Genomic DNA, 27,808 nt, shown 5'->3' with positions numbered 1-27,808 from the left:
TTTAATTTGGACTTTTTCCACAGACAATGCTGAGCTTTCATGCGAGCAAAGATATCATGCTAGAGCCATTGCGTCTTCCAAAATATGGAAGATGGGAAATCCCCATAGACCTCTGCTCAGCCTTAAGGAAAAGAAACAAAATATAAAGGGATATTAGTCTGCAGTTCCTAAGGATCCCACCTTTGCTGGCTAATCAACCATCTGTGATGGGATGTGGCCTGAAGGGGTTAATGTAGGCCAGATGGGCCAATTAACCTATTAGGCTGCAGATCAGGGAACATTTGGGCTGAGAGGGACCCTTATCGTACCGCAACTTTGCACACATGAAAGCATTCTGTGTGAAGCTCCGATAGGCACAGTACCTTCAATGTATATCTGCGTTTCCAATCTCACTGATAAAAAGGGGAAATATGTGTCTTGATCACATCTCTCATGACAGAATTTTCTCAGCGCAAAAGAAGCTCATCTGGGCAGGAACTGGCAGGATTGTTATAAAGTCAGGAAGGTGGTAGTAGAAAGGGGGTGGTAGTCACTCTTCCTAGAATGAGGGAGAGAAAGGGATTTGGACCCAAGAGGAAGGGTTTGGCTAGAAGAGTGGAGAATATGAGCCTGGTATAGGTAAGGTAGGGAGTAGTCCATGGGAGTGGCAGGAAGGTTTGTGGTAGTACAGACTTCAGCTGCTGGAGATAAGACCCTAGACTGGAACCCAGAGCAGGCCTGGGTTCTCCTACCAACCACTGAATGAGTTGCAAAATCTGAGCAGTGAACCCGAAGACTCACTGGGGGCAGGTCGGTATTGCTGGCAAAATTCAGTGGCAGCTGATGGGAGTTACGCAAGCTATGCAAAGCATGTGTTCCCATCGATGCAGCGCTATGGTTTTTTTTGGAGGTGGTTTTAATAGATTGACTTCTGGATTGATTGAGTGGCAGTGAAGACACACTCAATCAATCTGGAAAAATCAATCTGATGGTGGTGAATTTGCTGCTGTCAGTGTGTACATAGCTGGGTCTGTTTGTTCTGATCACTGAGGGAATGGCTCAGTCAGTGGACTTAAGGACTGCCTGGGATGGTGTGGAAGACAGTGATAGTAGCCTGGAAGGGGAGGACTATTATCACTTGGCTGGAGGGCTAAGCCACAAAGACAAGACAAGACATGACAAGTCATGAGAAGCAAGAGAGGGGCCACAGAATGAGAGTGAGATGACAGGCTGAGGAAGTGCGAGAAGAGCATGTCGGACTGGGAGAGCTCTCCTCAAATATAGCCAGGAAGATGTGCTCCTGGGATGAGTAAAGGTCCCTCTGACACCATCTTTAAATGTGGTTCAACAGCAGTTGAAGCAAAATTGGTCTAACAACAGTTTGGCTTCAGTTCATAGAAGGTTGGGGGAACCATGTTCTAAATTGGTTTTGCTGCAGTCTAATATCAGCCACACACAAATTTTCAAACACATTTCTGCAGCCACAGAAGAAAGCAACCTAGTGAAATTCTAGGTAATCTAATGTACCTTTCTAGGTATTATAGTATGTACTTTACCATGGTATCTGAAGACTTTTGAAAGAGCATTAATTCCCCAAAATACTAGAATTTAATTTTTTTTTTTAACATCGGGATATATGAGGATAGTTGCACAAACCTCATTTTACACACAAACATCTGTTTTTACTTTAAGCAATGGCCCCAGTTAGGACATCCTGCACAACATAGTGGACAGATGGAACTCCGCATAGGGGGTAAATATATTACTGGGTGGGGCAAGAGAACAAATACTTAGGCTGATTGAAGATTCAAAAGAAGATGGTTTTTGAGAAGAGTGAGTCTTTGTTTCTATAATTCTATTGAAAATGTAAGACTTAATATATTACAGTATGTAAATACATTCAACCATATTGTATTTTGGTTGGTACATATTCCATAGTATATATACATTCCCATGCCCAATTCCCTGCATGGGGTCAAACTCCTCTCTGAGTGGTACTGCTGCAACATGCAAATAGTTATATTGGTGCAACAGACAGGAGAACATGTCCAAGTAATTTTACCCATTAAATAAACAAATTAAAACCAGTTGTGACTACTCACCAGGCATTTCTTGGCAGCTAATAATCAATTATGTTAACCTTAAATACTCCATCTGGTCATTGTCTTCCAGGAAATCTCCGACCTCAAGAGATCATTATGGTTTAAGTAGTTATTAGTCCCTTTATTTTCTTATATACAGTATTCTCATATGAACAATATGTTCCCAGTCAAAAGAGAGATACTGTAAACTTCTTATCTTTTTATTTATTTACTGAACTATTACTGGCTTACATTGCCAAGGAGGTCATGATAGCTTCTGGTTAGAATTCTTTTGAGAACAACATTCAGTGCTTTCTCAGAGCATGTTCTGGATGTTTTCAAGTTCAACATTTGCATACTGTCAATTGTATAATTACCAGGACTTCACAGAAAAACATCAAAATATGTTTAAAAAAATTTATACGGCCCTGATTTAGGAAAGCACTTATTTAAGTTCTTCCCTGAATAGATATAGACTTAAGCACGTCTTATTGCATTTACACTGCCTTCCTGAAAGGGTATGCTTTCCTAATTTGGGAACCATTGGAAAAGAAAAACTACCTTTTGGGGAAAAAGAAAAAAGTACATAGTGGTCAAATGGCTGAGGTTGCCTGGCTATCTTACAAAACACTGTACATTATTATAGTGAGGATATGTGATACAGTGCTATTATAATGAGCAATGGTTGCTTCCATCTTCCAATTACTCCTACTTGAATTCTATATAGTTTGGATTCTATGTGGTCTTTGGAAAAATGTATTTTCTTTTATCAAAACCTCTTTTCAGCTGAAAATGGCTGGTAACGTTAGTTCATTACTCAGCTTTGTGTGTGAAAGACTGACGAAACCTTTCTGGACAGATACATTTGTTACCTGCTACTTTCTTTTCTGGGAATGACCTGACTCCTAGTCCAAGCTTGGTCGTGCTATCTCGCTTGTCTTAAAATATTGGAGGCAGCTCAGATTTGTCCATGGATCAAAGCTGTAAGGAAACATTCCATTCTTATTAGTGATTATCTATAATGTTTTAGGTAGTAATGCTTTATTAGTCTGCAGAGATCATTTCAGATACCAAAATAACTTGTTTTAGGTGAGGGAGGCTAAGCAAATGGTTAGTCCAGAAAAGAAACAATAGAACATTATTCATATTTAACAGGTAACATTTTCCATTCTGAATCCTGACCCCTCTCCCAGGCTAAAACACATGAGTAGCAGGATGAGATTAAGGCAGTCCAGGGCCCTAGGGACACCATCATATGGGGCTGCTGTGGCCATGCCCCCACTTGGACTGGTAGAGACCAAATACATAAAAGCCACCTGCTGGACAGGTAGGCGGTCTGACACCACTTCTCTGTGGGTAGCTTAGGGTTCTCTTACTCTCTGGACAGGGAGTGGCAACAGCAGGGAGGAGACTCTTCCCCCCTGGAGTAGGGGCTGAATCCCCATTCCTCTCAAGAGCAGCAGAAGGGGCCCCTCGCTTTCCAGAGAGGCAAAGGCAGTGGCATGGGGCTCCTCTCCTCAGAATAAAGAGCAGGATCCCCCTCCCTTTGGGAGCAGCAGGATGGCAAAAGGCATCAGCTTCTTTCATCCCCGCAAGGGACAAGAGTAGCAATAGGGGGCCATTAAGTACTTACTCCAAGAGCTGGGATGTACCTGCTTAGATGAATGGCTGGTGGGCCAGGCCAGCTACTCTCTTTATCTTCCACACACAGTGCCCCCTCTCAGGCTGGTCTTAGAGTTTACACCCCACTGAGAGGCAGAGGCAGTTCACACCTCTCAGAGCTATTGTTTCAGGCAGCCTGCATACAGAGGCACACATGACTCTGGTAACACTTGAGTCACATTCTCAAACTTTCTGTGCAACCATGAGGGCTAGAAACTTACTTTTTTCATGAAAGCTTAGGTTCTGATGTAATAACAGTACTCCAAGAGAGGAGGTCTTGAGACTGTTGTGGTCTCATCTGTAGGATTTTATACATGTTCATGGATTACCAGGAGGTAGGTTTGCAGATTTCCTCTGTGGTGGCTGCCATACTTCTTGCCCAGGAAGTTGCTGTGCAATGCATTGAGTGGACTCTGCATCCTTGTGGAACTGATTTACCTTTGACTGAGTATACTTCAGTGATACAGCTTTTTATCCACTTAGCTACAGAGGATTTGGATGTTTCAGGGCCAGGCATGTAAGACCTGATATTTGGATCAGGTGCTTAGCTGCAAGCACAGGAATTAGGAACTAATTTGTAGAAGTTCTTTCCCCTCTAGTTTCCAAGAACACCTCTTGACCATTGGGCAGTTTTTTTCCCTCAGGAAATCTGCGAGAAGGACAAGCCATCCTATTCTTTGACTAGATCACCTTGCACTGAAATCAGAAACTGTAGATATTGGCACTTGCACGGGCTGAATACCTCTGGGGGTATGCTGTGCTGGATTTGGCCTCTACTGTGAGGCAATTTAGAAAGAATCATGTAGCTAATAAAATATTTATCTAGAACTACGTGGGCGTGCTTATTTCTTTCTCTTTGGCTGAGTGGGATTCGGAGTTAATCAACCCTTGACTAGAAATGGAGAGCTAGGTTGTTAACTGAAGACTGTAATAGGTGAAAGTAATAAGAGAGAACCACCATGAAACAATCATATGATGACTAACTCTGTCAGCCTCCAGTAAAGTACAGTGTCGGAAAATCTTTTGCAAAAGACCATAGAGGATGCCCCAGTATAATGAAACTCAAAACAGTGTTTATTAAAAGGCTTTCAGTTTTGATCTTTTAAAATTGGTAGATCAGAAGGCTAAACTGGTGAAATAACTAATAACTCAATCAGGTCAGTATTCTCCTTGTTTTATGAAAACAATACAGTGTCTTGTTTTTTGAAGAATATAAAGTATTAACTAAATCAGATACATAAATCAATCTGTGCAATCAGCAAACATTTTGAAAAGCCCATGCTATCCCCCTGCCTGTCCTGGAAAGATTTGTTTTTTGTATTACATTTTTTTTGGCATGTGGAGATCACAAAAATCACAAATTCACAGTGTAGAAAACATGTTAGAAATAAATCGGAAAATAACAGCTGATTTTACCAAAATTGATGCTTCTCTAGAGTTGAGAATTTTAGTTTTAAAAGAGTTGGTTTTCAACAGCATGTGGCTTTGAGCATCAGAGCCTTTGCTTTGTGAACTACAGTAGAACCTCACCAACTCATGTTTTCCTTATCCAAACACATTATAATTCCAACACAAATCCTGGCATTCTAGCCCTACTTCGCAGCAAAGATTTAATAGCATAGTGCTGAAATCGGGTTGTACTAGGGTCTCCTGTCACAAAATATACTATGGTATATTTACTACTCGCTATCAAATTCATCATAAACTAAAACTGCTATAAATGTCAAAACAATGCACAAAGTATCCTTGCTTTTTAAATTGTTTAATCATTAACAGTTTAGTTCACATCAGCTTCATTAGTGTGAATTAGCGAGGTTTTACTGTATAGTAATCTTGTAATAAAAAGCTTAGAAATATTTCTGTCTATATGTTTGAGGCCAGCAAGATGAGCTAATTTTCACTGTCTGATTTGCTGGAAGATTTCTTAAAGTACTCCACTGTGAGAGTGGATCCCTTCTGGCTTGGGATAGCAGGAAGGATACGGCTTGTTCTGAGAGACTCTCCTGAAAGAACAGGTAAGAAGGAACACAGTGAGTGACCCTGAGAAAGTCCTCCTCTCTGGGATTTGGAGTTAAGTGCTGGTGGGAGAACAGCTGTGCCAGTCCTTAAGGAGTTTAAAGACAGAGACTTTGACTTCTTGACACCCTGAGAAACTTCAGTAGATGGTAGCTGGACTGAGGGAAAAAAAAAAAAAAAAAAGAGTGCCCAGAAGGTCAGAAACAAATTTTTGTAATTTGTCAGTTTGTCACTTTCTTATTCTTGTATGCTGTTTATCTTGTGTCATGTGTACTTAAACTGAACCCTGCGAAACAAACACAGTATCGAAAATAAGCAAAGAATAACCAAATAATTTAAAGCACATCCTGACTGAACTGATTCCTGGGTGGAAATACTTGCCTTTGTGATAACCAAGCAAACAACGCCAATGAAAGTCAGACAATTCACAAGGAGTTTTCAGTGCTCTGTGAGCCTGCATAGCTTCCCATTTGATAATCACTGAAATACATGGATACTTATCCAAAGCTTATCTGAACCTGAATCTTCATGGCTCCCTCCCTTCCTTCCTTTGACAGTTTTTCAGTTCTTTGCTCCCTCCCTGCAGCCCATCTGATGAGGATTTTCTTTGCACAAGTTTAAGTAAATTCTACATAGAACCTCCTTCTTTTTCTGGGTTACTTGGGAGCAGGCAACACTCACCAGTGTGCAAGGGTGTCTAAGGTTGCTGACAACAAAGGAGATCCTGAGTATCCCAGTGATGTAGGATAGGTGGGAATCCTCTATCCACTACTCTGCTGCAGTCCCCTTACTCTTAAAGGGAGCTTCCAGGACTAAACCTAGTCTAATAATAATAATAATGATCTGTGACATAGGTCTAACTCAACAATTTCAATTATGCAAACTAAACATCCAATATACTTAAATTAGAGTTAACACACCTTTACTTAACAAACTAAGGAAATATGGCATGACAGACTGAAATTAAACATCACTACTATTTTAAATCCACAGGAGCAGTTGAATAAATCAATTAATAAAAATAGTCTGCAGTAATAAATGAAACTGGTCTAGCTGGCATTTACACTGTCATTATTTACCCCACCTCCAGAGTGTACACTCCCCTAGAGTTTACAGCCCTAATCCCTTGCTTGCGTGGGCGCACTTGAAGATCTGAAGGAGACAGCACTCTGTTGGTTCAGTGTATCAGTTCAGCCAAGGTATCAAGCTGAAGAATTGGAGTTGGCCCAACCAAATGTCAGCAGTCCTGGCCTTGCTTGAAGGGACTCTCTCTCTGCCTCCTCTTAGGCCCATTCAAAGTCTCTCTGCTGTGCCCCTTCCTTTACAAGCCCTGCCCAAACAAAAGGGGGGGGGGGCACTCACACCACCTTCACTGCACACCCACCTCAGTTGGCTCCAGGATCAGTCCCTGCCCTGGCTTGGGCAATGCCACCAACCTCTGAAGCTCCCTGCTCGATCAAAACTCCAGCAGCTCTCAGCAGCAGCTTCAGGACCCAGGCAGCAGCAAACAGCCAGCAGCTTCCAGTCTCTGCACACCCCACCCCAGCACCAAAATGGAGTCCCCACATGCTTTTTTTCTCACTCCCTGGAAGGGGAAGAGTCTCTCTTGCCTTTTTCCACAAGGCATCATGGGAGTTGTAGTCTCCCAGGATCTTCCCAATTGTAAAACTCTCAATTAAGTTCCAAGGCCCCTGAAGTACAGGGTGCCTACATACAAAACCCAACAAGGGGGGAGATTCTCCTCTCTTAATCCGATGTAAATTTGGTATAATGCCACTGAAAACAGAATTAGTTCAGATTTAGATTGCTCCAAATTCCCCTCTATTAAATCTATCTTTGCTAGAATCAAAGGGCCACATCTTCAGTGGCCAGGTCAGTATCTTCAGTGAAGTCAATGGAGCTATGGCAATTTACATTAGCTGAGGACTCTACAAGTCCACTTTAAACAATCTGCATTTACCTGTTAAGGGTAGTATACAGAACGCTGTAGAATTCATATTTACTGATTAATTATACCTTTAGAAATAATAGCAGATCAAAAAATGTATTCAAACAAAAGTGACCTGTTTTTTACGTATCTAAATCTATTGCACTTTTAAAAACAGTTTTTATTTAGGATGTTTTAACAGGTTTACAAATCCTAGCCATATAAATATCAGAGATGATGCAATAACCATTACAACAGTGAGCTTTTGTTTGGAGAAACATTATCCAGTAATGTAACCATTGGATTTCTCTACTTAACATAGTGTTACCATGTTACAGATTGACATCTTTACACTATCCATGACATGTAATTTCTAGTGACTTATTAAATTATATTTAACAAACCAGGCATGTCTATTGAATGTTAATATTTTTTTAAAAATAGACTGCTTTTTTTTTTGTACAGGTGAATGTAGTTTGAGTATTGAATAAATGATAACCAAGTATCTACTTGTCCTCTATTTTGCTGGGTTCATAATTCGTGTTTTTTTCATAACAACCTCCCATGTTTTTTTAACCATTCCTCTATAGTTAGACTATCTTTTTCCAGTGGGGAGCTATCAGCAGCCCAGCGGCTACTAGCAAATAAGAGTAATTCTTCATTTCCTTGTCTGTGACCACTTCCACTAGGAAGCCCCAGAAAAATTACCAAAGTCTGATTTGGTAATAAATATCCAACAATTTGTGACATGTTAGTTACAAATTGCATCCCACTACTCTTTAATGACTTGACATTAGCCAATGTTTGAGGCCTGTGTCACAGCACTCACTCCTGTCCGGCAGGGGTGGACTGTTTGAGCATGACCCACTCTGCTGGAGCCATAGGCAACAATGTTCTTTAAGGGTCTGAGCCACTGCTTGAGGCCAGGCTCCCAGTGGAAGTCTTTCCTGGCAAAAGTGCTGTCAATGGGTCTCAGCCATTATATCCAAGATGTTTAAAATGGCTGCCTCGACACATACATAGTCTTGCACGTCCATGGTGTCGAGGCTCTGATATGCCATTTGAGCAAGATAAGATAAGATAAGGTGCCAGTAAAACAGCCCAGTGTTCGGATGGTCATTGAGCTGCTGTGATGATCTTCTAAAAAGCGGCAAGGAAAACATCAGAATCATCCCCCCAGACACCATCTTCATGAGTTTTACTGGAAATTTTGGAGTTGGGGCAGTGTTTGGGGTCTTGGCCGCAAGATTTGTGCTTGCTCCTAGTGGCTGTGAAAAGTTGGCCATCTGCTGGACCAGATACTGTTGCTGCTCTAACTGTTGTGCCATCAGCTCCTGGTTGAGCTGCTGCTGTTGTCCTGCTTACTGATGTTGCTGGGCGGCCACTTGTTGGAACAGCTGATTCTGCTGTTGTTGCTGCCTGTGCATCAGCCACTTCAACAGTTTGTCTATATCCATGATCTTTTTTCTTTCAAGGCTTTACAGCAGACCTGGGATGAATGCTTGCATTCTCCATCAAGTTGTAATGGGGGGCACTCACTGATGGGGTCGCCTACCAGTTAATGTACTAGGTCTTATCTTTGCCTCTCTTCCAAAGTCTCCCACTGGCTACTGTCATGTACTGTGGCAGTCTGCCTTTTGGTGGGTGTCCAACCCATCCTCCAGTCAGGTCAGCAATTAGCCATATTCCTTTCTGCGGTTATAGAGTCCCAGGCAGGATACTGGGTCCCATGCCCTCCTGAAAGTGTGGCGGGGCGAGGACCTTCAGTCTGTTTAATGTCCCCTGTGGGTGTTAAGTCCCAGCCATTGAGTTTGCAAAGTCTTTACCCTCTCTGGCTTTCCCCAAGGGAGAGTCTGGAAGACAGAGTTTTTGTGCCCTCCAAAAAAAAGTGGTTGGTAGGGGAGCCTGGGCCCTTCCACTCCACCAGGCTCTGTCCCAGGCCCCTGTGAGAAGCAACGATGTCTGGGACCCAAGAGTGCCTTAAGACTGCCTTCCTAGGCCACTTCTCATCACTTGCTTACCCTTCACATTCTTACAGTTTGTCAGAGTAGCAAAGAAAAAGAGAATACTGTTTCTGCTAGGGAAAGATTTCCATAGCATCCTTCAGAAGCTTTCAGTGTAGGTCTCCCTCCCTGTCCTGTCAGGTCCCTTCTGAGCTGTCTGGCTCCCTTTTAAACTCCTCTTCCAGCTGAAGTATGCTCTGCAGGTGAGGCCGCCAGGGCCCAGGGTTGCTCTTTAACCCCTTCCTTTTTAGGTAACATTCAGTGAACCTCAGTTCCTGAACACCCAGAAGAGCATTCCTTTGCAGTATCCATCCCCTACAACTGGCCACTCACAGAAATTACTAAGTCTGCAGTCTCCAAAAAGACAGAATACACACCAGCCTGTGTTCTTGTCTGAGGAAGCACACCACACTTTGGTATAACCACACTGAGATTAATTTATAATAAAACAAGAATAAGTTAATTAATAAAGAACATAGATTTAAGTGATACTAAGCAGAGATAATAGAAACAGAAAATAATTACAAAGAAAACATGCTTTCTAGAGTCTAAAATTTAGATTACAATCCTGGTCTCAGGTAATTTCTCACTTACAGTCAGTTCTGGGTGTCCTCAACCCACATGGGTGGGTGATCTGCCTTTCACAGATTCCAAGAGTGCTGGCCCCTTTTGTCCCGTAAGTGATAGATAACAAATGAGTCCCCTTTCTTATGTTTTATAGTCCAGAAAACCTTTGAACTGTATTCTTAGAACAGTAAGCCCAGAAAAAATTCCTCTCCCTGTGGTGTAGGCACCAAGCCCTTTCTTCATCCTCCAGTTAATTTGCTCTTTGTTTACTTTAAAGGCAAATATCCTGGCATTGTCCTTTGTTTGTAATCAAGCCATGCTGTTTTCTCATCCATCTGTAAACTGGGTCCATGTAGACAGGTAAAGCCACATTCCTTTATCCAGCGCAGTCTTGTTTATCAACTGCCTCCACAATATACTTCAGGAATTTATTTTCAGCACACATACATAACTGTGTATACACAACACACACCTACATCACACAATTATATTTCTGACCAGTGTGACCACCATTATTCATATGATGTCTTACAAGACACTGTTTGGCAAAATATTCTGACAACTGCATGGGATGTGGCACTTTGCCCGTTGACAAAAATGGGTTCTTAGGGTCACAATCTTATAGAATCTGTTACACATTTGTATCCAAAAGTCTTCTGAAAGAATGACTTTTCAGAGTCTTGCAAATTTATAGCTAGCCTTTCAGATTTGGCATAACTGACTTTAAATTCAGACAACTTTCCCAACATCATGGATTTCTTTAGATACTAATTTCAGGGAAATTAGCTGGTTTGGATAAAAATAGTATAGCCATGCTCTGTGACTTGCAGAACCCTATGGGGAATCCTTGAATCCCACCTGCCCCTGCAGAGTGGAATCAGACCAGTATTGTCATGTACAGGGCCTTCTGTGCCTGCAAAATTACAGAAGGGGTGGAGAGGCAGAATTTTCCTCTTGTGCACCAAGGACATTATCCAACTCCTATTGAAGTCAATGGTAGCTTTCCTGCTGACTTAAATGACATTGGAACAGCTCCTCCATATAACGCACACATTTTTTCAACAAAGACTGAAGTTCTCCCCACCATCCCCTTCCAAAGCCATATGTCTATCTAATAATTCTTCATTTGCCATGGACAATAATTCCGGACTGGTCCTGGGGTCTTGTTTGTTGCAAAGCAGATTCATTTTAAAAGGATTTTAAAGTACTGGAGGTTTTTATTTTATTAAATTTTACTAGCTTCTAAACACAAAAGTCTATTCCAAACTCAAGCCTGATCAAAGCACACAAATCAAGTTTTGATGGTGTATAATAAGCAGTATTGTAAGCTAGCTGCCTGGTCTTTTGCAGTTTAGCATGATACATAGTTCAGATTCATGGTTCATTAATATTTAATACTGTAATTCAGGAAATATTTTAATTCCCATTTAAAAGGAAAAAAATGCACCAACTATGGTTTGAGTCTCTTTGTACAGAATTTGCTTGGATGAGTCAGGGGCACTTGCATAATGAAGAAAAAGGAAAGTGTCAGGATTGCTATTTTGTGGCATGTGACAGAATTGTTTTAATGGAGATTTTGGCATGGAAACCAAACACTTTCAGAGGAGCACTCACTCTTCTCTTAAGAGAACAGTCCCAAGCTCAGAATCTGATATTTGCAGACTGTTATTCACCTATGTGAAATTCACACCAGTGCAAAGGATTTGCAGAAGGCTCTAAACACCAAGAAAGACCCACTTAAACCCTTAACTAAAAGCTTAAATGGTTTAGAGAACCTTGGACAGACCTGCGCTGCAGTGATTTTACCACCAAGCATCAGAAGCCTCCACATAGTAACATTCCTTCAGATAGGTGAGATAAGGTGGCCAAAGGTCAAGCCCTGTCTGTCTGATTCTGCATAATGCAAAATTCCCTTTAGGAAACTAGTAGTGACCTTCAATTTAGAATGGTCCATAAGGATAATAGGACAGGGCACCCGTGAGAAGCTTAAAAATGCTGCTAGGGGAAATAGGCCCCAGTGACCCTCTCCTCCCCAAAATCCAGGAACCACATGGGGCAGGAACTCCTGGAATTATTCACCTCCAGGGGGCAGGGTCAGTTCTCTGAGGAAGAAAGATGCCAGCAGCACCCTTTGCTGTTCCAGCCCTGGGTTCCTCAATATTCAAGAGCGACTATTGTGAACTGCTCATTTCTGCAGAGACAAGAGGAAGGTTGTCAGAGAGGTGGTGCCCAGGGGATACTAGAACTGAAACTGGGAGTTATTATGTGGAGTGAGAACATGGGCATCATAGGTGAGGCTTCAAAGGACAATGTAGCAGGGGTAGTCATGACAAAATGAAATTATACTGGGTGGAAAGGCCAGGGTTGGGAAAATATTAATGAAGTGTTGGTCACTGTTCCAAACTTAAAAGTTAAAATTTTCACTTAATGCGGAGATTCAATGACTTTGTTATACATGAAGAAAGTGAGGCTACGGGTTAACCTTTCAAAGATATCCTCTTTCAAAATGCCCACTGACTCCCATTATTCCACATGGGTGTGATGCCACGCTGCCCTCAAAGAAGATGGTGGCCTGGGTCCACAGCTTTCCTGAATGCAGCTTGACTTCACTTTCATTGAGAGAAATGGGATGCAGCGATCATTTTAAAGGAGGGTGTCTTTGCTAAGGGCAATTTCACTCTCTTACTGAGGCCAATAGGAGATGGCAGCCATTTTGAAAGAGGAGTATTCTTTGTGGAATTCTCTGTAGTAGAACATTTTCCTCATCAGCAAGGGCTGAAGAGTACTTTGTTATAAAGAATAATGGCAAAAATGACCATTATTCCGATTTTCAAAATTGACCTGTTGAACCAGATCTACTCATGTTTATATTTTAGAGCAGTGTTTCTCAATTGGGGTTCCGCGGGAACACTGTTAGGGTTCTGCGAGCAGCTGTTCGCCGCTGCCGAGAGCAGCTGTTCTCCGCACTGTCGAAAAAGGGAAGATGTCTCGGATTTTCCGGTGGAGGGTATCCAGTGTAAGTGTAATTTAAGTAAGAAATGCTGACCTTTGCTTATTTCGACATTTGAAGACTGTTAAGAGTTTGGGGGGTTCTGCAATTATTTATGGAGTTCAAAAGGGTTCTGTGGCCAAATTTAATTGAGAAACACTGTTTTAGAGGTTAGAATCTCAGCACTGATGCAGCTCTATGCCACTTGAAAGGGCCAGGGCAGCATAAGGGGGGCCTTAAAAGCCTCATATTTTGCCAGGGAAGGACTCCTCCATTGCAGGAATTGTGTAAGACAGCCATATGGCTGTCCTGTGAGGATTCCTCTAGAAATCTTGGGGTAGGAGGTATATACTAGGGGTAGAAAGGTTGTGTTGGGGATGGGGAAGCAGAACTGAACCCTGCAGATATTCCAGGAAGTCCTGCAGCCAACAGGGCAGCCTCAGGAGGCTAAGTTGTGCCAGGGGCCTCTCCAGCTTCCAGGAGAAGCCAAAGATTGGGAGGTCACAACGATGGCTTAAAACCACCCAAATCCCTCGTCATACCATATATTTTTCTTTTCTTATGTTCCTGCTTCAGTGCAACCTATAAACTTTTTTTCTGAGAAGTATTTTTAAAGTTGTTTTAAGGCAAATACATCTTCCTTTTTTGCTTCGCTTCCTTTTTTGGAGTGTGTTCTTTTTTCTGTTTACATTCAGAGAGGTTTCAGTTCTCTTTCTATTTTTATTTTATACTTTTATCATTTTGTTTTCTTTCACTTTTTTTTTCTACTTATTTAGCACTTGCTTCAATTTAATTTTTTAAAAAATCACTGAATTGTCTTTTCTATTTGAATCCTAACATTCTTACTGAGTTCCTTACTCCGGTAAATTTCACTGGAAATAAAACTTCAAAAGTGGAAACCTAGATCTACTGAAATCAATGGGAAAACTTCCATTGATTTCAACAGGACTGGAATTTCAACCATGATATTTTAGTTTTTCCTGTGCTGTTTTATATAGTAAGTGAAATATATAATCCGTTTTGCAAACAGCATTTCTTTTTATTTGCATCTGCCGTAACAGAGATGATACCCGGCATATGGCACTGTTGCTAAACATCAATACCTTGCACCTGTATCTATGATGGTTAACTGTGACAGTAATTATGCTGCTTGTAAGTGAAAATACCTTGGTTGCTTGTGTAAACTGAGTCTACAAAAATACCGATGATTCTGAAATCCCCCTTTGAGAGTTCTACCTAACAACAGTATGCTAACTGGGGAACAACGGAGAATATTTAAACATCAGAGTTTAAAATTAAAGAGACAACTTGGAGCTCTGGTTCTGAAAGCAGCTAAAGAATTTTTCCTTGACGACATGGAGTGTCACTTGATCGTTCTTCATGTCTTCACTTCAGAATAGAAAAGTTGAACATTAGTTTCTCTTTTACTTTCTAGACAACAGCGGAGTTCAGGGTTCTGTCCCCCCCTCCACATTGACTGGTAACATCGTTAATGTGTAGAGTAGCGTAAAGAATTCAGCTTTCTTTATTGTTCTGTTAGCAATGTCATCAAATTCAGCTGCAGACACAGAGACTCCTGAGTGGTAGAACTCAGGTCCTAACAGGCAAGAAGCCTTTTGCTTAGCTCTAAGACATTAGTCCTGTAAGACCTTGCTGATTTGTGCTTTGGGAAATGGCAAACTCACAAATCCTCATTCAAAACAGATGTATGGGTTTGGAACTTAATGGAGCACAGAAATGTGAAACCATGTGCTGAGAGTGGGACTGGTATTGGTAACATCACACATCCAAGTGCCTCACCTCTGGCTCCAACTAAAGCTCTGACACTGGCCTATGGTCTTCCTCCTCTGTCTTGACTCCTTTTAAACATTACCCCCAATCCCACTGGTGCTGATAAGTGGGGCAGGCTCTCATTGCTCTTGCAGCATCTCTCTTGGGGTTGCTACGGGAAGGAAGAGGAACTGGCAGGTAGTCTAAAGCAAGAAAGGACATCGCTGTCTTCCTGCTCCCCTTCATTACAGCTGAAGCTACCAGGACAGCCACCACTGCAAGCACCAAGCACAGCCACAGAGAGTGAGTGAAGACAGCTGCCGCCAGCTTCCTGTGAAGGAGTAGACAGCCTCAAGCTCCATCTACCATCCTTTTGCTTGCAGATAGAAGTGTGAGGCTTTGGCCCATAAATAATACACATTTGTAGATGTCTGTGATGAAACAGTACCCCAAATTACCTAGCAGCTCAGATACCAAAGTAATGTGCACATTGTAAAAACCTAGACATCTCAGTTACCATAGACAAACTAATGCTTTGAAAGGTCTGTTGCAGCAATACATAGTACAGTACATTAGATCAAATATGAGGATATAAAGTTATATGCTCTTGCTTAAGATCAAGTCCAAGCACCAGGCCATAATACAGAGTAAAAGGTCAGCACAGATCACCTTGTCACTTGTTCAGGGCCTCTCTTTCAAGAAAACTACTTAGTTTTTGGTGGGCATTCAAAGTGCTGGATCTAATTCTCTTTCCTGCCATGATCACACACAAGACATATGAATATCAGCACATACTTATGGGAGATGATGGATTTTCTTCATATTATCTATAGTAGAGCCATTGTGCATCCCTGTTTTTATCTTACACATCAAGCATTGCTACTCAATGCACCAAGCAGGACACAGCTTCACTCTTCAGTGGCACCTTATCTATCATAAGGTCCTACCCCACATTATATATATCTCTGCCCTCCAGAAGGGTAAAACACTGCTTTGGAGTATCTAGGAAGGCCTGCTACCAGAGTGGTACAAGGCACATTCATGCCTGTCAGAGGCTGAGCATACCACATCTGTAACATTTGCAGACCCTCTTATCCTGGAAAATAAACCTAGAATTCAACTCTCCTATATGATAAAGCTGACTGCTGCTAGACCACTTATATCACACACGTTTGGGATAAAGAAAAATTAAAACACAATCCCAATACAAATGTTTTACAGATTCACATAGGAGTTGCTACAGTATTTTAGATGCTCTACTTACTTTTCTGAACACAGTGGTCTGGTATGGGAGCTAGATTGTTCCGAACAGGAGTAAGGTCTTTTACTTTGAGTCGGTCTAGGGACATCTGTTGAAAACTTTTCCCTGTGATAAAAAAATATATACATACTGTATGTACTTGGAAATATATGGAGCATGACAGCACTCTCCTTGCTGGTAGCCTAACAACTTTTGAATTAATATTCAGAAATGTGTACCTTCATGTCTACAGAAAATCAACTGAAAATGGCTAGACAGACAGTCATTGGGATTCAACGAGTAGTGCTCAATGGCTCCATGTCTACCTGGCAACTGGTCACAAGCCTTCCCCAGGGGTCGGTCCTGGGGCCGGTTTTGTTCAACATCTTTATTAATGATCTGGAGGATGGGGTAGATTGCACCCTCAGCAAGTTTGCAGATGACACTAAGCTGGGAGGAGTGGTAGATACCCTGGAAGGTAGGAATAGGATACAGAGTGACCTAAACAAACTGGAGGATTGGGCCAAAAGAAATCTAATGAGGTTCAACAAAGAAAAGTGCAGAGTCCTCCACTTAGGAAGGAAGAATCCCATGCACAGCTATAGACTGGGGACTGATGAGCTAGGCAGCAGCTCTGCAGAAAAGACCTGGGGGTAACAGTGGATAAAAAGCTGGATATGAGTCAGCAGTGTGCCCTGCTAATAGCTAATAGAAGGCTAATAGCATATTGGGCTGCATTAGGAGGGGCATTGCCAGCAGGTCACGGGAAGTGATTATTCCCCTCTATTCGGCATTGGTGAGGCCGCATTTAGAATATTGTGTCCAGTTTTGGGCCCCCCACTACAAAAAGGATGTGGACAAGTTAGAGAGAGTGCAGCGGAGGGCAACCAAAATGATTAGGGGGCTGGAGCACAGGACTTATGAGGAGAGGCTGAGGGAACTGGGCTTGTTTAGTCTGCAAAAGAGAAGAGTGAGGGGGGATTTGATAGCGGCCTTTAACTACCTGAAAGGGGGTTCCAGGGAGGATGGGGCTAGGCTGTTCTCGGTGGTGGCAGATGACAGAACAAGGAGCAACGGTCTCAAGTTGCAGGGCGGGAGGTCTAGGTTGGACATTAGGAAAAAGTTTTTTACTAGGAGGGTGGTGAAGCACTGGAATGGGTTACCTAGGGAGGTGGTGGAATCTCCATCCTTAGAGGTTTTTAAGCTGAGGCTTGACAAAACCCTGGTTGGGATGATATAGCTGAGGTTAGTCCTGCTTTGAGCAGGGGGTTGGACTAGATGACCTCCTGAGGTCCCTTCCAACTCTAATATTCTATGATTCTGTGATTGCTGAAATTTGTTTATTTACAAAAATCTTTGTTTATTTGTTATAAATATTTAAAATCTTATATTATAAATATTATAACTCTTTGTTTATTTATAAAAACGATTTGACATCCTTAAGTTGTGCACCTAACAGGTCTCTATAACAATATGACCTTGTTACTGTCACTCTCCCCTTCTCTTATATTGTGTGTAACACTCACTTTACTGTGTTGTCTAAAAGTGGGACACAATCTAGTAACTAGATCCACATGGGCAGTCAAGGGGGCTGCACATTTGCATGTGTGTTCATCCATAGTGCAGAAAGGTGGGGCATTTTGCTAAAGTAATTTGCTGTTCCCACTTCTGAAATCAGGTATGTGAAGTCAGTGTTTGAGTTAGTGTCCTCCTTGTAGACAAATGTAGTTCTTCTTAAAAGGCCTGATTCAAAGCCCATTGATGTCCACTGACTTCTATGGGCTTTGGATCAGGCCAAAATAGCTTTGCTAAAATATGAAGAACGTGTGGAAATCAGAGATTTTGCCCTGCCACTAGAGCCTAAAGGGAGATGAACCTCTAGACCTGCATTTCCTTTGCTTTTCAATCTGTTTAGTCCTTAATACCTGTGCAAATGGCTATAAAATGCTGTCACTATCTTACATCCACTTTGTACTAGGATAAATGACTACATAAGCTTAAAGTTGAAATGTCCATCTGCTTCCATTACTATATTCAAGCTGTGTTTGCTGTATTTTGATGCTTGAAGTTGGGCACTGTTGGTTTTACTTAATTTGTATGTATGCTTACGAGTTCAGCTCTGACATTTTCTTATTCCTAATAAGAAAAGTACTTATTTCATAAATGGGGAAATGTAGTGACATAATGGCCAGAGAGCATAATTATGTGTTCTGATATGAATAACGGGGATACAGATGTTAGTCTTCAAGGTGCCACAAGACTCTCGCTGGGATACAATCATCGTTGGTTATAAAATCTGGGATACAGTGGATGTATGCTGTATATATCAGCATGCAGAGAGAATCTCTCTTGCCCCAGATATTTTCTTTGGGCCCAAAGTACATATTTTTGATGGCATTGATGTTGGTAAGGGGTAGTAAGGCTCTGCTGTCTTGATTACAAAATATTGTAATCTTTTCTGGCATTTTATTGTATTGCCAATTTTATTATAGCTGTCACTGCAGCTATTTGCTCCCCATTGGCAGTTGGGCAGGCGATCCCTCCAATGGAGTTTTGTGGGGCACAGAAATCACTTCTGATGTATAGGGCATTGTAAGTTACCGCTTAGCTTTGAAAGGGGAGCCAGCTACATACATCAGCTATTGCCCAACTCCTTTCCCTCTTTGCCAAGACATGCTCTCTTTTTTTTAGGTTACCTCTCATAGCACCCAAGATGTACTGGATGCTGTACAAACACATAACAAGGTATAGTCTTGTGACTGATAGCTTAGAAATATAAACGACAAACAAATGAACAATAAAGAAGGGCTGCAGGTGGTTACATGGTAATTGTGAGAAACATCTTGTGCACCTGCCTTTCCACTCCATACAAGGGTTACCTTTCCCATATTGCTTGGAATTTCTGTAATTTAACTCCTTTTCGTTCCACAAAGTGGATGAAGATTTGTGTGTTTTACAAAGGGATATGTTTGCAAGGCATTTAAGCAAAATGTTGTGTATTGCTGCTGCCAACTCAAAGCTGCAGTTGACAGCAGTTTCTATTGCAATATTGCTCCACACTTTTTAGTATAGTTGATCATCCTTGTTCCACCAAGGACACTGACTGTGACAATCCAAGAGAGTAGATTTTGCTCCAAATCTGTGCCAGTGGTACGATGGTAAGGCTCAAAATGCCTGATACTACCCCTACCAGACTCTTTGAATAAATGTCAGGTAGCAGTAGATAAATCAGCTGAGCTTTCATTTCCAGGAATACAAAAAAACACTGAAAAATCTCCAGTTTCACGCCAGATGTCTCAGCACCATTTGCACAAAATATAGCTCTAAATTTTAGAAAAGACAACTCTGTATAAGGGCTTAAATGCTGAATTGCAGTTGAGATGACTTCATTTACTGGAAAACCCCAGAATAGACCACTGAAAATATAGGAAGAATTATGGTTAGGGAGTTACATGTAGCAACTGTCAGTATTGAAAATGGAGGAAAAGAACCTTAACATTTAATCACTATAAAGAGCCACATGTGGCATTTTCCCTAATCCTTAACTTCTGTGCAAAGATGAAGTAAATGGGCTTTATGAAAGGGCCTCCCATATCAAGCCCAGCTGTCTGGTGGGGAACCTTAATTTACTTCCAATTCTCTACAATCCTGCAGGTAGGGCAATGCTGTGAAAATTACAGAGGACAAAAAGCCTGCAGCTAAAGAAAGAGCCAAGAGGCTCTGAAATCATTAAATAAATGCTGTGCTAATAACAGGGATGTAGGTGGCCTTCATTACAGCAGCAGACAGCTTTAAACAACAAACACAAATGTGAATGCAGATAGGCAGCTCTTTTCTATCATGAAATTTTAAGAAAAATAGCTGGGCTATGTAATATATTCCCATCAAATAGTAAATTGCCTGTTTATGCGCTTTTGTTTTATTCATATCAATGGATGTCCTTTATTCTGGCTTATGGGAATCTTTTTACTGTTGGAAAGTTTTCCTTAATAAAGAGCAGCTGAGCCTGTACACAGAGAACTGAACTCTCCCAGCATTCCAGCTTTTATTTGATAAATTAATTTTCTAATTGTAATTTTTTCATATCTTTAATGTCAGTCACAAACCATTTGAGATAATGGGGATAAGTTCTTCCATTCAATACCCAAAGAGAGCTCCCACCATAATGAATTAACTGTTTCCTGTAGGTTGCACACATGGGTCATAATCCTGTGAGCAGATCCATTCAGGCAGACCCTTACACGCACCCTGGGCCACACAGAAATCAATGGGTTTCTGTGTGGGTACAAGGTCCATTTGTGCAGATTCATTTGGAGGATTGGGGCTTTAAGTCATAGAAAACTGTCTGTCCATCCATCTTCCCTCCCTCCAGCACAGTAGGATTGAGCCTAACCGTACTGTGTCCTCTTCAGAAAAGACAACAATGTAGATTTAAATTACTCAAGTAATAGGGCTTTCATCACTTCCCCAGGGAAAGTACTCCATAGTCAAACAGACAGTTCCCTTGGAAAATGTTTCCCAATACTCAACCCCCATTTTCCTTTATTCAGTTTTATCCCATTACTCCTAGTGAAAACCGCTTGCATGACCTTAAATGATTTCTTAGCCTCCTTGGTAGTTACACTTGGGTTGCAAAAATAAATAAATAAATAAATAAAATACAGGATTTGTTTCATATGGGTTATGTGAAGTGAAACCCGATTGATTCAATCTAGAGGTGATGGCCACAGACCCATCATTGCTAGTTCACCTGGAGTTTTGGGTTCATGTGGTGAGAAGGATGGCTAAGGGGAAGGTGGGGGGAAAAACATGTAGGCAGAGAGATCTGGGATCCCAGTCTCTGAACTTAATCAGCTCAGATCTGGCAAATTTGAGGGACCTGGCTCTACTTTACTCCCTACAAATGATTTTCTTATTTGCACAGAATGAGTTACTCTGAAATTATCTTCTCTACAGAATCTCTATCACAAACATAATGAAAGTTCAGCAACTGTAGCAGGTCCAGTGGCTTAGTGACTTGTTCAGTCTTCACTGCCATGCAGGAGGTAGCTATGGCTCAATAGTGATGCATCTGACTAATTAAGGGTTAGTGTCAGAAATGAGTCCTGACCTTTCCAGTGCTCCTTGAACTGAAGAATAGCGACTCTGACATGGTCCCTCAACAGCAGTGGAGGTAGATGCATTAAATACTTAAATAACATCTATTCTTGGAATCAGTTTTTTTTGTTTAATTTTCATTTAGCATCTAGTTATTATGGTGCTTGCTGTGCTATAAGATCCCACTTCAGGAAGGTATTTAAGCATGGGCTGAACTTGAAGCATGTGAGAAGTACAACTGAAACGGAAGTTAAAATTGCTCATATGCTTCAGTTATTTCCTGAATCAGGGCCTGATAGACAGATTCATGCAGAGATCTACTTGCATCAAAATACTCGATCCCAAAGGTCTGCTCCAAATTCACTTCAGAACCTTGTGGCTTATGCTCATTTTTAGTTTCATTATCATTACAGAACAGCTTACAAAATACTACATAAAAACATTTCCTTTCCAGTAAATTTAGCAACTTGAATTCAGCACTGAAGACAATATAAACTTGAGAACAGCACATATAACTGAAGTGCTGAAAAGACTGGTTAAAAATCTCTTGAGATACTGTTTTGGGATTCCTACTACATACAGGAAGAATAAACTAAAAGAAATATCAGCACTCGGTCTTACCTATATATCCGACATGCCCCTATCCAACCTGCCATGTCAACAGAGATTAAATGATACAGGGGATATTGAACAAAGAAATTACCTGATGGAGAACTAGGCAGATAGGGAAGATGGGGAGGGCACAAAAGCACGTGGCTGGATCTTTCAGAGAGTAAATCATCTATCAGTTTATCTGAAGAAGTTGCAGTACAGACTTTATATGAGAGTATTTGGTTAGCATCAGTGTTCCAAGGATTGTCTGATAAAGTCTGGCAGCTACTTCTGTGATCTAACAAGTCATGTTCACTTCTACTTTTCTGAGACCTGTGTGCAAAATGGTAGGCATTAGTACCCAAGGAGACACTTGAAGTTGCACTCTGGGAAGATGTGAGAAAAGAATTGCCTATAGTAATGGGGGGGAGACTTTGTGTTCTTATTGGTGGAAGTCCATTACACTCTGGCTGCTTCTTTTCTGATATGAGGTACTTCTGGGTGTCTGTGCTCCTTCTTTTAAAGTCAACAGCGGTCAGACATTCATCAGAATAGTCTTTACAGTTTGTGTCCATAATACAATCAAATGTAGTGATAATGTCATCAACTTCCGAGGTCTCTTCTCTTTGATATCTGTCTCTGCCTCTGTCTTTCTGATTTGTTTTCTGATCATCTTTCTTCTTTTTGCAGGAGAAAATTTGGTTAAGCATACTGAATCTTCCTTCTTTTTTTAGGGTTTTATTGTTCTGTGAAGGAGGGTGATGGACTGGCTCAGATATACTAGAAATAAATAAAATAAATAAATAAATAAATATGAAAACAGTAAGTGAAAACCCTTCAGAATTTTTGTACAAATGTACTGAATCTAAAAAGAAATCTTGCCTGTCTTAGCACACAAAATGAAGACTCTCATATGCAGATGAAGCTGTAGGAGTAATTTAAGTAGGTTGAATGGTATTACCAAAACTGGAAATTAAAGTACACTTATGATCAAAAAAGAGACTGTAAGAATGGTACCTTCTGACTCAGCTGATCTGCTTTTTGTGTGTATTAAGAGTACATTAAATGATGGTGCATTAGCCAAAAATAACAGCTTAACTCAGATCCCAGACTGAATTTGCAGGACAGGTGGTTAGAAAAACCACCTCTTTTTATTTGTAAACTGAGTAAATTTGACCTGGACTCTTTGAGACACTAATAGATTTGGAACCTGAGATACCAATGTTGTGGGCACTTTTTAGAGTATAAATATACTTTGTGCCAGTACACTGGGACTTCTTTTAACATGAAAAACGTACTGTGATCTTGAAAGACAAAGTGGCCTTTGTTTTATGTCAAATTTGAAAACTGGTATCTCCAACAGCACAGTGATCACTAGCATTCAGCATTGACAAGAGAAAAAACTCCACTATCGAATCGTTAATACCCTAGGACTTTCCTTGGAGGTCACTCATCCAAGTACTGAGCAGACCTCACACAGTTTTGGGAGATCTATCAAGCTCCTAGTGAGAAGTGGTAGGGCTACAGCTGATTATTTAGGCAGCCGTCTCCTCTAAAATCTGCTTCTAGAAGCTGCTCAGGAAGTCGAGTTTGCAGCAGCTTCAAAGCTAATTTTATGTACGTCTTACTCTTTGTAACACAGGAAATAATACTGACAGTTGACTGGAAAGAAGGGGGCAGGATAAAGAAATGTGACAAAAGTCTGAAAAAAACAAGCATAATTGCTTTCAGTCTTCAGAAGTGAGTTTTTCTACCAGTGAAGGGGAACTTAAATTAACTAAATTGATAAAGGCAAAAATAATTGCTAAAGAGCAAATAATAAAGCCTCTTTAATAGAAGAGGTTTAGAAAAGTGAAAACAGGTATACAGCAAGGCACAGAACTAACCATAGGCAAAAACATTACCTCAAGGGTAAAAACTGCTTTAAAGTTATGGACATGAAAGCTTATATTATCATCTTTTTATTTGTATTTAGTGGGGGCAAATTCTGCCGTAGTTACATGAACACATAGCTAACCTTCATGTGCTTCAACAGAAGGCACATGTTTGAGGGCAAAAATTGTCCCATAAAGTATATATTGTGCATAGGGTGACAGATGGAAAGTGTAAAAAATTGGGACTGGGGGCAGGCAATAGGTGCTTATATAAGACAAAGCCCTGAATATCGGGACTGTGCCTATAAAATTGGGACATCTTATCACCCTAATTGTGCAGGAGACATTTCTGTATTGTTTTACAACTAAATTAATGTTTGATTGGTTCTGAACCCTACATTTACTGGGCATATGCCGCCTGACCACAATGATAAGTCATTCATTAGCTGACTGACTTTAACATTGCTATTTACAGTGAAGAATTTGAGCCAAGCATTGTATAGGAACTGCCGATTAATTTCAGCAGTTATGCAGCTCTTGCAAATATCATCATTTCTTTTTTAGTGATATTCAATTCTAGCAAGTGGCCTGCTGGCAAAAGCAAGAGGTGCTTTGATTTCTTTACCTGTTCTCCTGAGATAGCAGCTTGATGCATTCTGTGTGCCCACAGTACAATGCATATGTCAGAGGAGTGTTTTCATTGATGTCCTGAGGACTGCTATCTATCCCCAGCTGCAGCAGTGTTTGTACACAGTCAGCTTTCCCTGCTGCTGCTGCCCAGTGCAGAGGTGTCCTGGGGAAAAATGGAACAATGACCTAATGAGATGTGTTTTAGTACTACTTAGCCTGAATCTATGCTGACCATTTAAAGCAATTCCCCCACCATTGGTTCAGCACTAATGCAGCTCCATCAGTACTAGTCATGGTGGAAGCAATAGCAATAGATTGGCTGAAAGTATTTTTCACAGTGCATCATCTTGCCCTCTCAATGACATAGTGGTAAAAATGCCTGTGGTTGATCTACACTATCACTTCCATGATTGCTAGCACTGGTGCATCTGAATTAGGGAAAGAATTGCCTAAAATTCTCAGTGTGGAGTTTGAACCAAAGCTTTCTATTCTCCATTGTCTAGTGACAAATCCTTCCCACCTCTGCACTGAGCCCATCTGTGAGGGTGGGCAGGTGGGAAAGGATGCTCTCTCAAGCCACAGAGCAGGAATGGAGTTACTCTGCAACGGTTACTTCATCTATCAGACTGCAGTAGCTTTTCTAACTTCTGGGTCCCTATTCCATAGTGGACAATGACAAGCAGAAGACTTATGTACAGGTCATCATATTAATAAATGATCTGGAAAAAGGGGTAAAAAGTGAGGTAGGAAAATTTGCAGATGAAATAAAACTACTCAAGGTAGTTAAGTCTAAAGCAGACTGTGAAGAGTTACAAAGGAATCTTACAAAACTGGGTGACTAGGCAACAAAATGGCAAGTGAAATTCAGTATTGATAAATGCAAAGTAATGCATATTGGAAAACAATCCCAACTATACATATAAAATGATGGACTTAAATTAGCTGTTACCACATAATAAAGAGATTTTGGACTCATTGTGGATATTTCTCTGAAAACAGCCACTCAACGTGCAGCCAAAGTAAAAAATCTAACAGAATGTTGGGAATCATTCGGAAAGGAATAGATAATGAGACAGAAAATATCATATTGCCTCTATATATTGATGGTACGCTCACATCTTGAATACTGTGTGCAGATCTGGTTGCCCCATCTCAAAAGAGATACATTGGAATTGGAAAAGGTATAGAAAAGGGCAACAAAAATGATTAGGGATATGGAAAAGCTTCCATATGAGGACAGATTAATAAAACTGGGACTTTTCACCTCGGAAAAGAGACGACTAAGGGGAGATATAATAGAGGTCTATAAAATCATGACCGGTGAGGAGAAAGTAAATTAGGAAGTGTTATTTACTACTTCTCATAACACTAAAACTAGGGGTCACCAAATGAAATTAATAGACAACAGGTTTAAAATGAACAAAACGCACAATGCACAGTCAACCTCTGGAACTCCTTGCCAGAGGATGTTGTGAAGGCCAAGACTATAGCAGGGTAAAAAAACAAACCCCTAGATAAATTCATGGAGGATAGGTCCATTGATTGCTATTAACCAGGATAGGCAGGGATTGTATATGGGTACTGCTTGATTTTCTGCAACCAGGAACCTCTGAAGTCACAGTGGAAAGGGTGGGATTTGGGCCTAGTGTTGAGAAACTAATATTTGGCCTGTAAATTGTAACATTACACAAAAAAGCTATTGCTTATATTTTTGAAATTGAAAGAAGTTGCAAGGTACAGAATATGCCAGATAAGAAAGATTGTGAATGAGAATAGGTGAATAAAAGAGAGAATGCATAAATATGGCACAACCCCATTGTCTTCAGATATGTGACTGAGAACAGAATTGAAAGGAAAGCTAAGGAGGATTTATAAGTTACTGTCCAGTTTCTAGTATGGTATCCCTTACATGAAAACCAGAGAAAATTTAATAGAAAAAAAAAATCACATCCCTCTTATATAATTCTTTAGGTTGGTTCAAAAGAAACCTCTGGAAATGAATCCTTTCCCTTTTATATTTTGAAGATGTTTAGGGTAAAAGCTATAGAATCCTGTTGATTTAATCTCCATTAAGTTTTATAGGATTTTTCCATAAAGGATTAAATGTGAATATTTTTAAATTACCTAAAGGAACAATCCTGCTCCCCTTGAAGCCAATGAGACTTTTGTCATTGACTTCATGGGGAATAGGGCAGGCACGTAATCAGACTAAGTCTTAGAGCTGTTACTGAGAGCTACTCTGATTAAACTCAATGACAAAACTCCCACTGACTTTGATGGACAAGAGATTGGGACCCTAAATGGTGAAGAGGAGGACTCTTCTGCACATACAATACAATGGTGCACGGGAGCTGAGGTTCTCAGCATCTTGGAAGAACAGGCTCTAGCATCTTAGCTTGCTAAGGGTGAAAGACTGCACCCACTGAAGTCAATGGGAATTTTGTCATTAACTTCACTGGAATCAGGGCTTCACCCCAAAGTTGTAGGTTCTTCTTCTGGTGTTTTGGAAGGAATGATTAATTTTAGTGAATCAGATAAGTAACAAGCCCCTGTGTATAAACTCCATCCTTTCCTTTCAGAAATATAAAGTTAAAACCATTTACATTAATCTGCTGTTGTTATAATGCAGGTATAAATGTCATGGCCTGATTCCCAGAGTCACTGAGCACAAACGATTCTCAGAAAATTCAGTTTAATTAAATAGGTCATGACCTGCAGAACAGGAAACATGATTATTAAACAAACATTCTTAGGCTCAGCTTTAAAAATGGGACTTAGAGCAGGGGCTTTCCAGCACTTTCAGTGTGTTTCCATGGGTACCTGTCGTCCACATCTAGGGCCTGCAGATTGCACTCGGGGACTCTAGCCAGCTCGCTGATGATGTCACTATAACCTGCAGCAGCAGCAATGTGCATACATGTCTTCCCATTCTCATCATCATAGTTTATTATCGATGGACCCTGGTGATGGTTCAGAATGATGGAACACAGAATCCTGTTTCCACTCTGGAAAGCAAGTAAGGGGAAAAGCAGCATTTAACAAGGAAGCACATTATATGGTGCACACTCTATTCTTGGAAGGAATAAACACAATAAATGTCATATTTTGTTTATTTCAGACTTGAGGGGTACAACAAGCCAAGAGAGTTCCTGACCCTCCCAAGAATTGTCTGTTCTGTGAGTTTCCTAGAATGCTTCTGGGCATTGTAGAAATAATAAATAATGTACCACAGTAGAAAAATCCAAAGAAAGACAGCATGTAAATTTACTTTAGTACTTTCTCAGAAATGTTTTGATGTTTTATGAAACAGAGAATTTAGAGGAATACAAGCATATATTTTCATGTGACCCTTGAAGAGAATTTACACTTTCCTCTATGTTTT

The 27,808-nt window shown here is 40.8% G+C and overlaps 1 protein-coding gene across 1 annotated transcript in view; it reads right to left on the bottom strand.

Moving 5' to 3' along the window:
* Positions 1–4,809: 4,809 nt before the first annotated feature.
* The window catches only part of ANKRD55 (ankyrin repeat domain 55), a 112,842-nt gene continuing 89,843 nt past the window's right edge, over positions 4,810–27,808 (bottom strand). The window contains exons 7-11 of the mRNA XM_067568866.1: positions 27,247–27,431; positions 24,422–24,589; positions 22,035–22,702; positions 16,259–16,360; positions 4,810–5,896 (exon numbers count right to left, since the gene is read on the bottom strand). Coding sequence (XP_067424967.1) covers positions 5,613–5,896; positions 16,259–16,360; positions 22,035–22,702; positions 24,422–24,589; positions 27,247–27,431 — 1,407 coding nt within the window. The 3' untranslated portion in view covers positions 4,810–5,612. The remainder of the gene's footprint in view (positions 5,897–16,258; positions 16,361–22,034; positions 22,703–24,421; positions 24,590–27,246; positions 27,432–27,808) is intronic.

This window comes from Emydura macquarii, unplaced genomic scaffold, assembly GCF_026122565.2.
Source record: "Emydura macquarii macquarii isolate MOO-44397 ecotype Brisbane River unplaced genomic scaffold, CSIRO-AGI_Emac_v2 contig_2897, whole genome shotgun sequence".
Classification (NCBI taxonomy): domain Eukaryota; kingdom Metazoa; phylum Chordata; order Testudines; family Chelidae; genus Emydura; species Emydura macquarii.
The sequence above is the reverse complement of the archived record's forward strand: the minus strand, read 5'-3'. Positions and strand labels throughout refer to the sequence as shown.